General features: G+C 39.4%; 1 protein-coding gene across 17 annotated transcripts in view; it reads left to right on the top strand.

Annotated features, from left to right (window-relative positions):
• SATB1 (SATB homeobox 1) overlaps positions 1–13977 on the top strand; it is a 1317576-nt gene that overhangs the window by 1016449 nt on the left and 287150 nt on the right. For 15 of the 17 annotated variants that reach the window (XM_078664013.1, XM_078664008.1, XM_078664010.1 and 12 more), the window contains 4 exons: positions 1129–1364; positions 4714–4890; positions 5617–5743; positions 6454–6577. In XM_078664013.1, coding sequence (XP_078520139.1) covers positions 1154–1364; positions 4714–4890; positions 5617–5743; positions 6454–6577 — 639 coding nt within the window. In that variant the 5' untranslated portion in view covers positions 1129–1153. The remainder of the gene's footprint in view (positions 1–1128; positions 1365–4713; positions 4891–5616; positions 5744–6453; positions 6578–13977) is intronic. The other 2 variants (XM_078664017.1, XM_078664016.1) reach the window with 1 other exon arrangement.

A 13977-nucleotide genomic window follows, 5' to 3' on the forward strand; every position in this document is an offset into this window, starting at 1 on the left:
ATGCATGTGCGCTTGTGGTTGGCGCTTTTCTGAAAGGGACCCTCCTGGTTAGGAGTGCTGTGCAGTCGCCCAGTTCTGGCTCACGCCGCCCAGGTGGACTCAGGTGCCACCTGCGGCCGCAGAGAGCGAGTGCTGAGCCGTGTGGCCACCAGCAGGCCACGGCTCTTATGCGCAGCATTCCAGGCAGCTTTGGAAACTTTTCGACTAAGCCCTTTACTTACTTGTCTTGGTCGCCAGTTATAATGCCGTCAGTGGATGCCGCGCCATGAAGAGTATAGGAAACAACCTGTCTTTAAACGTGCTGTCAGAGCTCAAATAACTTAAGTGAAATAAAATGCACTCGTGTGTGCAGAAATACGAGGCCGTTCGAAGAAGGTATTTAAAGGTAGTACCTAGAGAATTAGTCCCCATGCCACACCACACAGTTACTAGGTCTCTGCACGAGCCACCATACATTACCAAAAGGGCAGGGGGTAATGGGGACCTTTTGTATGGTCCCATCTACCCGAAGTCACTTGGGGGTTTTATTACACCAGAGATTATAGTTGGTCACGCCTTTGGTCTCAGATGCAATTGCTAAATTTACCTGCTATGTAAGAAACCCCATTTAAAACGTCCACGTGCTTGACCCTCCTGCTGTCTCATTATTTCCATTGTGCCGGGCATGCTTCTAACCGGGCACCCTGACATGGAGGTAATAACGACGCCTTTTAATGATGCTTGCTGTGTTCGTGAAGTCACATACACCCAAAACTAAAGGGATGGCGGCAACATTCCAGGTGTGCACCAAGCATGGCCTGGCTGCTTCTGGTCGGGGTTCAAGTTTTGTTGATTTTGTATTTGTGATTTCTTTATGAAAGTGTCACACGTTGTCTACTGCAGCAGCAGACTTTTATGTTTAAATCTGTGCCTTGCTTGCAGTTTTTAAAATAGTGGCATTCTGAACAAGAGGCCTCACAGTTTGCTATCAACTTTGGAAATTTGAGATAAGCTAAGTTAAGATGATGAGTGAAACAAACACAAAGTGCCCAGGTGTACTAAATGCCCGCACACAGTGTGTACTATGAGCAATGTGTATGTACTCTACACACTCCCTCTCTCACTCTCACTTTTTTTTAATCGTGGCAGGTGATCTTTAGAGGCGGGACCAAGTATGGAGCATTCGAACGATTCCACTCAGGGGATAGAACATTCAGAAATGTCTAACAATGTAAGCGATCCACTGGCTCCTGCAGCCAAAATTGCCCGCTTGGAGCAGAATGGGAGTCCATTAGGAAGAGGAAGACTTGGGAGCGCAGGTGCTAAAATGCAAGGAGTGCCCCTAAAGCACTCCGCGCACATGATGAAGACGCACATTAGAAAAGGTAACCTTCTTAAGCTCCTTCACTGTGGCCAGCTCTGACACTTGATTATTGTGCACCTTTGAAAACGCTGTTATTAAGCTGCAAGATTGGACAAAGAAGTTTTTTCAATTTTCTTCAGGGACCTTTAAGGGTGTATTTGTATTCTGGGGTGATAGAACTCATGCTTGGACAGATACTCTGCGTGTCTGGGGGGTGCACCTCTTCTTAGGGTGGAGTTTGACCTATTTTTCAAGGGGAAAATTACAACTTGGTTTCACATGTCCTGCTTTGCCTGTGGACACCGTGTTAAACAACCTGCGCAGCAAAGGTGGCCCTACTGCGTATCTGTGCAGATCTTGGTTTCTTGTGCAGTAGCCAGTACTTAACTTCTTGGCTTATCTTAAATAAGATATACTACAGAAATTATATGTTTCAGAGGTATGGAGCCTTTGGTGTCTCAGTTCCTCATAATGTACATTTTTGCTGTTTCACCGCTTAAGTGCACATTCGTTGATCCAAAGTTAGCCCCTGTTGTCGACTTTAGTGACTTATTGTCATGTTACATGATATGCATTCACATAGAAGAAAACATTTAAACCTTTTCTATCTTAGGGTGTTTTCTTTTGCATTTTACAGACTTGATGTTTTAAAAACATTAACAATGCAATCAAGTGAATGCTGTTTTCATTCGTGCCTATATTACTACCGATTATTCAGAATTGCCTTCTCTTTGCAGCTTAATGTTCAGAATAAAACATTTAAGCCGTTGAAAATATTTAGCAAGCAAAGATTAAATGCTGAGGAATTTCATTGTGTGAGAGGAACAACATTTATCCCACTGTCCTTTACTTTTTCTTCTCTTTGGTGGAAACAAAGCATATATTGATCCCGAAATGAACAGACACAGCAGTCCATATTGTTAGATCTTTATCTATTAAAAATGGAAAAACAGCACTTCAGCAAATTCTTTGGCCTCTGTGCATGATTACTTCTCTTATTGATTGTTTGCCAAGAATGTATGCATCCTAAGAAAGCCAGGGAAGAGCATTAAAAATATAATTTATTACAGCTTTTCAAGCAGAGTGCATTAATATTGCACCGTGCAGCACTAGGGCTCTATAAAAAGACGTTCTGACGGCTCCTAACATATAAGTGCAATAAATTCCTCAATAGGTGATTTCAGCTGTCTCTGGTATTATGTGATATTTGCACAGTAAACTTGAATGCCAGGACAGTTTTAGACAAGCGGTCTAAAGACGTCCCTGCTCCTTACAGCAGACTCCAAACCTCGGGCAGAGGCTCCACAGAGCTTTCAGCTTGAAATCACCTCGTATTTTTAGCACTGACCACTGCTCCCCTTTTGATGCTGGTCGGTTATGAAGTTGCTGCAGCTGGAGGTCTTGCCAAGTATTAACCAACTATGAGCAGCCAGCTGAAGAGTGCTTCTGTGTATCATCATTGTCTGGAACAGGATGCTTCTAATGACAGCACGCTCAACGATTTAGCAGTAAGATGTGCTGCCTTATCATAGCGTATCACGTTATCAACCTTCATCTTATAATCCGTCCATTTATGTTTAGCAAAAGCTACTTAGCGAAAGAGACATCACTGTTCTTGTGAAGAGCATCCAGTCACTATTACAAACTTTATTACACCCTTTAAAGGGCTTCATAGGTGCTTATCACCAAAATGTACCGTACGCTAGAGAAGGTCTGGTAGGCTTGAAATAGTGGAATTGAAATGTACACGTATGAGTAAGATAACGTTTGCACAGTTGTTTAATATATAATGGTCACATATGTGCTGACCAGGGTAGAAGTACACCTGAAAGGGCTTTTTTTGTGAGAAGGTTTGAATTGTAGTGACTAATAACATATGTTTCTGCTTGATTTGTCACACAAGGATACGTTTTCGACCTATGCCTGAAAACTAGGGTAAACGCAGCAGGTAGCACTATCTGAAATTGTTTCTTTGAAAGCCCTAACATGATTTTCTTCTTGGCCTTTTTTTAATAACTTGAAATCTTGAAACGCCTTTTTGAAATGGCCTTTTGAGACTTTTTGGATATGTAGCAGAGTTGGTAAAAAAGTAGATTTCACATATGGATTTTTCATCAGCCATAAGTACATAGGAGCTGAGGATTTTATGATCTGCTCTTTAGTTGTAGTTTTATTTAATGGTGTTATGTACCCAACAGAGATGCTGCTTTTTAAAAGCTCGTGGTGTTACTTGAAGTTTCCCGCCGAGGGGCTAATGTCTTCCCCGTAAAAATCATCCGTTCATCACTTTTCTAAAGAAGCTACCCACATGGCAGTTTGTCAAAATATGGGTGGCGCAAAACACAGCCTTTGTCAGGGTTTAAAAAAATGTGGGTGTAATGTCTTAGTCTTGCCTTTAGACCGGTGATTTGGCCATACAAGTACCTAGAGGTTTCTTTATTGTGAATTGCATACTTGAAGGTTTGCATACTTTTTATTTTTATGCCTGCCGATTTTGCTTAATCCTGTTACATTTAGGCCCTTAATGGAGGATCTTTTAAGCCTGCCAGGTGTGCTTTACAAGACGTTAACATACATAACAAAGTGGGGCATCAAAAAGAAAATGAGTACACTGCTTTAGTTCGTAAACATCTGCAGTTTGAGATTATTGATTAACATAAAAATAGACATATTAGTTGAACACATTGAATTGAAGCACTTGCTAGAAAGTTATGGGTTAATTTCCATTGCAAAGATCTAATTCAGCATATTGTGAAATAGCAATACAGGTTAAGAGTGGCATTTTTAGTGTTCATGTTTCCAATTTAGAGATGGGGCCAGGCTTTCCCTTTGTGACTCTTTAGTTATATCCAAGTAAAAAGTACTATTTGGTAGAAAATCTTGCCCCCTGGCTTATTTATACTGTGTTTATGGCAAATGTGGAATACGTTAAAGCGTTAAATTGTATTTTTTTTACTGAAGTTACTTACATGAAGAGGTCCTATCATCAGGAATCACTACATAGTACTTACTCTGAGGGTGTTTGCGGTGTGTGGATTCACGTCACCTACTCCTCACAAGTGAGGCAAAAAGTCGCCTAGCAACTTATTCTATCAGTGAATATGTATAAATGCATTTGTAATTGCTTTTAGATTTCAGGCCAGGGTACTCACTTCCACCTTTGGTTTTAATATGTTTGATATTGGGTTAAAGTTGTTATGTATCTTTTTTTTTTCTTAAGGTTCAGTTGGATGTCAGTAAAAACGTGAACATTATAAACATTGCATATTTTTTTTATTATGTATTTTGTGTTTTTTCTTCTTAAGGTTTTGTTGGATTTTTGTATGTCAGTGAAAACGAAAATTATGAACATTGTATGTTTTGTGTTATAGGAAACATGCTTCCTGTCTTCTGTGTGGTGGAACATTATGAAAATTCTATTGAGTATGATTGTAAGGAAGAGCACGCAGAATTTGTGCTGGTAAGAAAAGATATGCTGTTCAACCAGCTGATAGAGATGGCATTGATTTCCCTGGGATACTCTCACAGCTCCGCTGCCCAGGCAAAAGGTAAATAGGAGGCAAGACAGACGCGTTTGTCTCTTTTCTTTTTCCATACCTCCGCGTGTCTATAGTTAAACCCTTTCCCCTCTCTGGTCTCTATGTCACATTCTTACCTGGCTGTTGATTGTAACTTCGAACAGTTACTTTACCGTTATTTCAGTGTTATATTCTAGCAGTCCGGTTTTTTCATAGAAAATGTGCTTTCAATCATTAGCATGCCTACTGACTTTAAGAAAGTGCCCCATTGAGAGTCCCTTCGAAGTGCAGAGCTTGTCTCAGCCGGGGATATTGAGAATCAGTTTACATTTGTGACTGAATACCTTGTATGCTTTTTTATTCATTATTTTTTCTGACACTGTAGGATTCCTATTCTTTCCATCAAGGTTTTCTTTTGCCATACACAGCATTTGCATTCCTTACTTTTCCCACGTTGTTTTTAATCATTAAGGAATCTTAAGAATGTTATAAAACTATCTTCTTTATTTGTTGAGGATGTACTGTGAGATAGAATGGGATCAGATAGTAAGATCTCCAGTATGTACTTTGGATATATATTCTTATGCACCCCTTGTTTGTTACCAAAATACAAGCACTCTTACCTTCGGAAGGACGACAGTTTCCTGTGCCCTCCCGTGAGCTCGAGAGTTTAGGCGATGTTCCTTATTCCTCTCTGACAACGTCATGCCTATTTTGGCTGTGTCTATTGTACGTCTCCGCTTTCTATTGAACTAGGGCTAATTCAAGTTGGGAAATGGAACCCAGTCCCCCTGTCCTTTGTGACCGATGCTCCCGATGCCACGGTCGCCGATATGTTGCAGGATGTCTTTCATGTGGTCACACTGAAAATTCAGCTACACAGGTGAGTCAGAGAATAGACTCTCGGCTCGGATGCTGTTGAGTTTCAAATCAGCTGCAGTCCGCCACATTATTAAGCGTATGAGCTGCCTGCAAGATGGTCCATTTTGTTTTTTGTGGTAGTTTCGTTCAAAAAACAATATCATCCAATATTTTTTTTCTTTTGCCTTATAATTAATGACTGTTGCCATCCCATTAAGAATATATTGTTTTGTATTCAACCAATAGAATTATTCCCATGTATTCCAACGAGGTACTTTACATAAAATTTGCTTGAGCGGAAATATTTTTGCATATCATGAACTGCGCCATCTGTGTACATTCGGAAAAAAGAATTGACTTTGCGAGTATTAATGTATTTTATGTGTGCCGGATTCATTTTTTAAGAAGCTAAACAGCTAATATAAGACATTTTTTTATGACAAGTTGCAAGAAGGCATTACACCTTAAATTGTTTTCCCAAGCGCATCAGAGCAGGAAGGTAGAAGTAACATGAAGAACTAGTCGCCGCATGCAGCTGATGTATAATTCATGCATCAATACAGCAGATGTGTTGTATAAAGTAATTAACTAATCGGAACAATCAGGAGACCGAGAGCAATCTCCAGATGCATCTGCTTGATGCGCAGAATGAAATCTGTCTGTCTTTAAGGCGCGTTTCTGCAGCAGAATGCAATCTTGTCATAATCCTCTCTCTAACCTGTGTCTCAATAGTTGCCCGAAACTAGAAGACTTGCCCCCGGAGCAGTGGTCTCACACAACAGTCCGAAATGCACTGAAGGACTTACTGAAAGATATGAACCAGAGCTCTCTGGCCAAGGAGTGCCCCCTCTCACAGGTACCGCTCATCTGTGCAATGACACAATAATGTTCTCATGGTAGTTGGGGCAGCTATTGACAGCAAACAAAGCATTGAAACAAACCAGCATATGTGGCATGATCTCCAAAGGTGCACAGACACACACACACCTCCAGGCCAGTCACACAACTGTGGGCTCATTGTAATATGCACGATTGTTGTGATGTATCTACTGTACATGTGACACTGTGGCAATGTCATTGCATGGTTGCGGGCACATTATGTTGCACTGTAGCATGTTGGTGGGAGTCTGTGAGACAGAAGTAAAGGCGCTGGGAGAGAAGCAGTGTGCATCTTTGATCCCTTATGTGCTGAGGTCTTTATTGGACAATAAAAGTACATTTCTTGCTACATATCATCGCGTGTCCGTTATTACAATGATGTACAGTGTATTCGACCAGGAATGACGTAACATTTGCACTTCACAAGAACCATGTTTGCTGATTTTCTTTTCCTGCCTCTTTGTTTTTAAAATATGCGTGACTTTTTTTGTTTCCTTTACTTGTCAATGTATTTCACACCCCCTGCGTCTGGTTGTATTGATTCTGATGGTTGGTAGGGAGTTTGATGACTACTGTAAATGTGTATGATGCAGAGGAATTTCCTGTAGCATGTGCTCAAATGACTAAGACTGTTTGCCTTGTTTAATTTCTAAAAGACCAACTGTAAAGAATTTTTGGATACTTTCGATTGATGAATGAAAATCATTGTGAAATTATAAAAAATGGCATTTGACAATCCTGTCTACAATGATGAATGTTTAGGAGTTCGAAAGGTGTTGTGACGGGTTGACACTGCTTTGGATTTAAGCTTGCTTCTATTTCCTTCACATATGTAAACAGTTATCAATGATCTGTGGATAGGATTGCTATTTTAATTTTAAGAGCTATTTAGTGTCGCTGTGGAGTGGTGAACACTTATAAGGAAAATTCAGCATCGGACGTTGTTGTGTTCGTTTTGGAATAGGGATATTCATAAAGAGCTTTGATTAAATGGTCCAAAATATTTGACATAGCCTTCATTAAATCTTTTGATTAGATTAGTTGAATTATTTGTGTTTGGCACTTCAGAACTTCTGCTTTGCTCAGGCAGTCTTGTACCTGTACGCCGGAATTGTTCATCTTCATAAAAGCATTGCCTCTGGTCAGTTGAACCTATATGTTGTTGCATGCGTTGTACTTCCTCCTGGTGATATGACCATGTTTCTAGGGTATGTTTCTTCCCTTTAAAAATAGATCAGTGAATTGAGCAGCGTAAAATGTCCCCAGTCTTGCATAAGTTTGTTTATACCGTTTAAAACAGAACCTAATTCAGTGTACTCACCAGGAAAGCGTGCTTCCGGAAACTCACCCTTGTCCAGATTTATAAATGTCTTGTTCAAACAGTACTCTACCTGATAATATAAAATGTGATGCTGGCCTAATACATTTCCTCTAATTTCACTCTTTTAACGATGAGGTAGTCTTATCCATTTATGTATTTGTGGTGGTTTGTATTTCTTTCAGTGATATGGCTTCAATTCAATATTTCTTGCAGTGGGAATAATCAAATCAGTCTTTTCTGCTTGCAAACCATTCTGGTAATGTGTTTGCAAAGATGTCTTATTCGTGCCTTCTGCATAAGCGTGCAAGGGGTTCTTCTGTGTATTCACAAAGAATTCAGGTAATTTAGATTATGCTTTGTACTGATCAGCCAAATTCATTCCCTATTTGAAAGCAACGGAGAACAAAATACAGACAGAATGCATTTTGTCAAGTCGGCTAATGAATTCCTAAATCAACAATTAGCATGTTTCTTGGCACAATAGCTGTTTCCTCAGTACGTAGCATGCTATGTCGTATCGAATAATAAAAAAAGATATTGAAATTCAGTTTAAAGGATGTTTTGAGTGCTTCGGGGTAAGCTGGGCAAATTTTTATTATGATATTTTTGAAATCCCCTACCATGTGTTTAGGAGGATGCGTAGTAGCAGATTAACACCCTCAGAAGAGTACAAATGCAATAATAACCTGCTTATAATTTTATGTTACTTGTTTATGTTATGCGTTCTGGGCATAGGAAATAGAAATTAAAACCAAATTGGGTCTTTTCATACAGAGGAAAATGGCATCTGAGGGAAAATCAATTTCTCTGTGGATTAATATATCTCTTTGATTGTGTCTCCACCTCGGTGTGTGTACCTCTTTTTTTCTACATAAATATGCATGCACCCTTCAGTATCCCTCCATCTCAATGGGTGTATCATTGAGCTACTTGCATTTTTTACCTTGAAGAAAGATCTGTCCTTTCAGACGGTGCGCTTACCTGCCATTGATGGCATTGAATATGTACATACTTGGCCATATCTGGATGTGAATAGATTACTTCAGGAATAGCACTTAAGAGATATCGTTGCCTGCATTTTTTCTGTGTAAGCACAGAGTTCAGGGGCAAAGACGATGCATACCATTTCAAGGAAACGCAGTATTTGGCAAGTTAGCATTGGCTACATTTTTCAAAATACGTAACATCCCTACATGAGCAACCTCATTGGGGCTATTAATTTAATTTGTTCAAAATACTTTGCCACGTACATGTAAGAAATGTCATTTGTTATGATCTGACAAACATAATAAACAGGTCTGAAAAAGAGTACTTTGCTGCCTATAGTGCGCCATTCATATTTCTTTCCAACAGACACCTGCAGCTCTTACAAAAGAGTTTCCCCCTCCTACTCTTCCATCGGGAAGTGGTGACAGTGTTACATTATTCAATTTGTGAACGCTGATTGGGCCATCATACTTACACCCTGTAGTCTACGCGGGGCCCCAGTCCCGACAGTGCAACAAGCACACACAAAAGACGGCCAACGTGGAAGACAAGCTCTTCTCCCCTGGTTGTATCCTCAGCTCCTGCAACTCAAACAACTCATTCTAGAAATGCTCAGAACATAAAAGGAGAAAATAAAGAGCATGTATAGTCATACTTTCTGCCCACCCTCCAGAGCAACCTCGTCCTTCACCAGAGGAAGGCACCCGCTCTCATGTCCTTAAGGAAATACCTCTAAGAAGCACTTAGATACCTATCTCAGCTGCAGGTCTCAGCTATATAATGATCCCATAGATAAAATAAAAATTAACAATGTAACCTACCAAAAGACTTCTTTCAGGTAGCCCCAAAGCACTCAAGGCGTAGGTGTTCATACGTAATCCACCTCGACTATGAAGTGCTACCTGTCCTATCTCTACTCCCTTTTATTGTCCTGCCACGTCTCCTGCCCTCCCCTCTTTGTCCCTCTCCTGATCTTCCCTCTGTTTCCCGCTCATTGTTCTCATTAGTTCTCCTTGTTTACTTCCCCTCTACTATAGTTCAATGTTCATCTTTCCTACCTCTTCTTTGTTTTATGTTAAAGCTCATCTTCCCTATAAGTGCTCTTCTTTCCAGTCAGTGTCCCTGACGGCTGTCCTGTCAAGCCTCCATCTCTCACCACTGCCCTAATTTAAATGACGTATTTTACTCAAATTCGTAGCAGGGCTAAGGTGCAGATAAGGTATCTGTCTGCATCCCCTTATGACTTTCTTCCGTCCTGCTACTTCTCTGCCCGACCGTTCCCCAACCACTGCTGTATGAACCAGTTAGCACTCAAAAAGGAAAGCGTCATCATGCAACACGTACAATCATCTCCAACAGAAAGCCCAAAACAAGCATAACCTCCCCAAGGACAGCATTAATCCCCTCGCCCTCATTGTGTGGGTTAAGCTTGTTTTGGGCTTCGTTTTAAAAGCAGTGTAACTTGTTTTACTGACAGTTGTTGAATTTCAGGAAATAGCCAGCCAATTTCTTTTTGTGAGGCTGAGAGTCCCGTGAATGTGCCTTCAGCCCCTTCATACCTGTGTTGCACGCAACCGCTTTAGACCACTGATCTAGAGTCTTTAGACCAAAGAAGAACATAATCAACAGAACAGGAAAGGAGTGCTGGGGACTTGTTAATGGAAAGCATTTACAGATTCTACCAGACAGCAACCCGCAACAATAGAAGCATGTGGAAATGACAGGGGCTGATCTGATCACATTGTTAAATTTAGAGAAGGCAGAGAGCGCCGCCACTGGGGCGAAGAGCCCGGTATGGAAAAGTAAAGGAAAATTGTAAAAAGTTTATTAGCCTTAAAAAATACAAAAACATTTTTTTATGTTGCATATTATTGTAAATTAATTTGATATATTTATTTTAAATGTAGAACAAGTTTAAAAATCTACATTACTATTAACTTATTTTTTTAATTAAATATTTAATTAATTCAAATATATTACATTAAATGGAAAATGTATTTTAAAGAATTATTAAGAAACACCTATGATAGAATGTGTATTTATTATGTTCTAAAACATTCTAAAAGTTATGTACAGAAATAATTTCGAGAAAATAAAGTCAAATTCATTTTCAAATTAGAAAAGGATGTTACAGTTTTTTAATAGTAAAAAAATAATTTTTGTTCCTAAAAAAATGAACATTTAATTACATTTATATTTTTAAAAAGTCGAAATAAATGTCTTTTGACATTATTACTTATAGTGTCTTTTTTTTTAAGTCCATGAGCATAGTATTGCCTATTGTGGGGTGTTGTAGTATCAGTTGTTGGCAATGTGTGCTGCTGGACGTACTTCAGGTTTGAACTTGCGTACATTTACTATTGCTTTGGGTCCTTTATGGGTGTAGTACTTTTAGAAGCACACTTTGTGAATAGGAAAGGGCTGGGTGCTTGTCTCTCCCCAAACCACTCCTATATCCCCTTCTTACTCACTCCTAACCCCCTCCCATTTAATAGTAATTATTCCCCAAGTTCGAGCCACTCTGCTACTTCCCTCTCACATTTACTACTAAAACATAGGCATATGTGCACTATTGTAGTACTACTAAACATACTACAAAATAAATGCGGGCAGGCCAACAAATTAACAGGGAGAGCCGATCCAAGGGTCTGGCTGGTCTCATTCACTGAAAATATTCAGCATCTAAAAAATATTACAAATATCATGTAAAAATACAATAAAGTTTCTTCAAAGTTCAAGTAAGTTTAGTTCTTAAAAATCTGAAAGATTTTTACCTTAGTACTTCGGATTATGTCACTGCACTGAAAGGTATTTATTAGAAGTGATACTTTTTAAACATTCTTGCCCGCTCACCCTCACCCTGACAAGAATGCCATTGGTGAACTAAAAGGAAAGTTACCTGTCAATTTGTACGCTGTAATATGTGGTCTTGATTCCTAGCTGCAGAAACATTATAATTACTACATTATAATGTATTAAATAAAAAAGAAGTTATTTTCGTGCAGCACACATCCTATCCTCCATATTTGAAAGTGCTCTCACTCGCGGTAACTAAAAAAGTAGGCTCAATAACTTAAAAAATTTGTGAAGAATCACACAATTTTGTAAAGCAGGGAATCAGGGATTGATTCCAGGTTTTCTAGTTCCACATTGTACAAGGGATCCACTAAATGAGTATCTCTTTCTCTTGCCCATTTTACATCAAAGTTTACTACTTTGCCTTTAATTCATGGCGCATCAGGGTGGAGCATAGGATCAGGCGGAAGACACATGAAAGCTCGGCTCGGCTTGGGCTTGAGGGTCCAAGCGTACCTCGATCTGAGCCAGAGCCTGGTGTCAGGCTTGAGCCTGGCTCAATCTTTCAGTGGCTCGCCCTCTTCAACTACAAAATGCAGTTTGTAAAAAGGCTGCTAAATTGCTGACTCTAAAGAAGAAGCTGGTCATAGTCACTGATCATCAGCTGTTCTTAACATCTTACAGCAGACTTCCAAACCCAAGCATGAAAAATGACTTCAGTGGAAGCTCAGCTAGTTAGTAGTCGATATTATCCTTGGCGATAGGACAGAGAGATTTTTTACCACACAAAAATACAGAATGCAAACATAATGCGTCCTGATTTTCAGTGGACGCTTCTCAAGAAGTGACTTTGATCATGAAATAAGTGTCAGAACTTTCTCTCAGATTTTCTTCTTTCCATACACGTTATACAAGTGGTGCAGACTGCTTAGGAGGTTTGTACTTGCATAACTTACATGCTGCTTTCCTCGGACATTCATATTACCCTAGTCTACTGTACCTACCCTTGAACCCTCAGATGCCAGGCTCAATTAGGCCCGACTGAGGGAGCAGTGGAGGTAAAAACCTGCTAGATTAACAACCGATATCCCTGAACATACCAACCTAGTAACTTGTTTCCTAATGTAAACTTCCTCTTGTTTGATTGAAAATGTTCTGCGAAGTTATTGGTCTGGATTTAAATTAAACTTTTATCCTCTTGTGCTGTTTTGCATCAATATTTCAGTTATATATTGGGACTCCAGTATATACATTTGGCTATTATTCCGTATAAAAAAGTCCTGCATATCTTTTCTTTTTACCCCACTCACTAAAAGTTCCAGTGTGAGGAGACAGTCATGGGAACCCCTCAATATGATTACTTGCCATTTCTTTAGAAATTCAGGCCCACACATGATTGGGATTTCGGAATCCTCACCTTAAACGCTGCAGACATTGTTATTCTAATTTGTGTACAAAGAAATTTGTGTCATTCAAGGCCAGCTCTTTAGAATTTTTCACACAAAGTTGTTCTTAGGATTCACGTGGTTTCTTGCTTAACGTTTTGAATTTCGAATTCACCAAATTAGTCTATTTCCTAAATTGCCAGAGTTTTCAGCCATATCCTAAAAGGCACCGCAATAAATACATTTACACGACCAAAAACTTCCCTCGTGCTTGTGTGGCTGTGGCTAAATGTAGAGCTGTTTTAAGTAAGGCTTGTCCAAGTGGATTGTGTCTTGTGCTACACCATGCAACAGAAGATCTTTTGACTACCTATGGAAGGTGAGACTTAAATAGCAGCCCCGTTGGGCAGTTTACTACCTTCATGTCAACGGCAGCACACATTCATTTTGCACTATTGTTTGCAAATTGATTTGGTGACCTGTTTTGCTCATAGACATTTCTCTTGGTGAATTCAAATATTTTTAGGCACCCCTCTCTATAAATAGACCCTAGATTGAACATTTTTCAAAGATGGTTGTGAACAAAATTTAAAAATTATGCTAGAAAAAGATTGGTTTTCTTTAGTCGTATGTCTCCTTCATACAGATGCAACCCTTTCTTACTTTATTTATTTTTAAAAGAGGAACAGTTTCAATGCATTTCAGAATTGATTGTTATTGAGGATTTTATGTATATAATTTCTCCAGTATCTGTCATAGATACACATACTTGAAGTATCCCTGTCACAGAAGCTGGAGTCTTGCAGTAATTCTTTTAAGTAAGCGGTGTAATGCTAGATTGAGTTTTAAAAAGTTAAAGAGACCCCTCCCCCTCCACCCTTATTCACA

The sequence above is a fragment of the Lissotriton helveticus genome, chromosome 10 (genome assembly GCF_964261635.1).
Source record: "Lissotriton helveticus chromosome 10, aLisHel1.1, whole genome shotgun sequence".
NCBI lineage: Eukaryota > Metazoa > Chordata > Amphibia > Caudata > Salamandridae > Lissotriton > Lissotriton helveticus.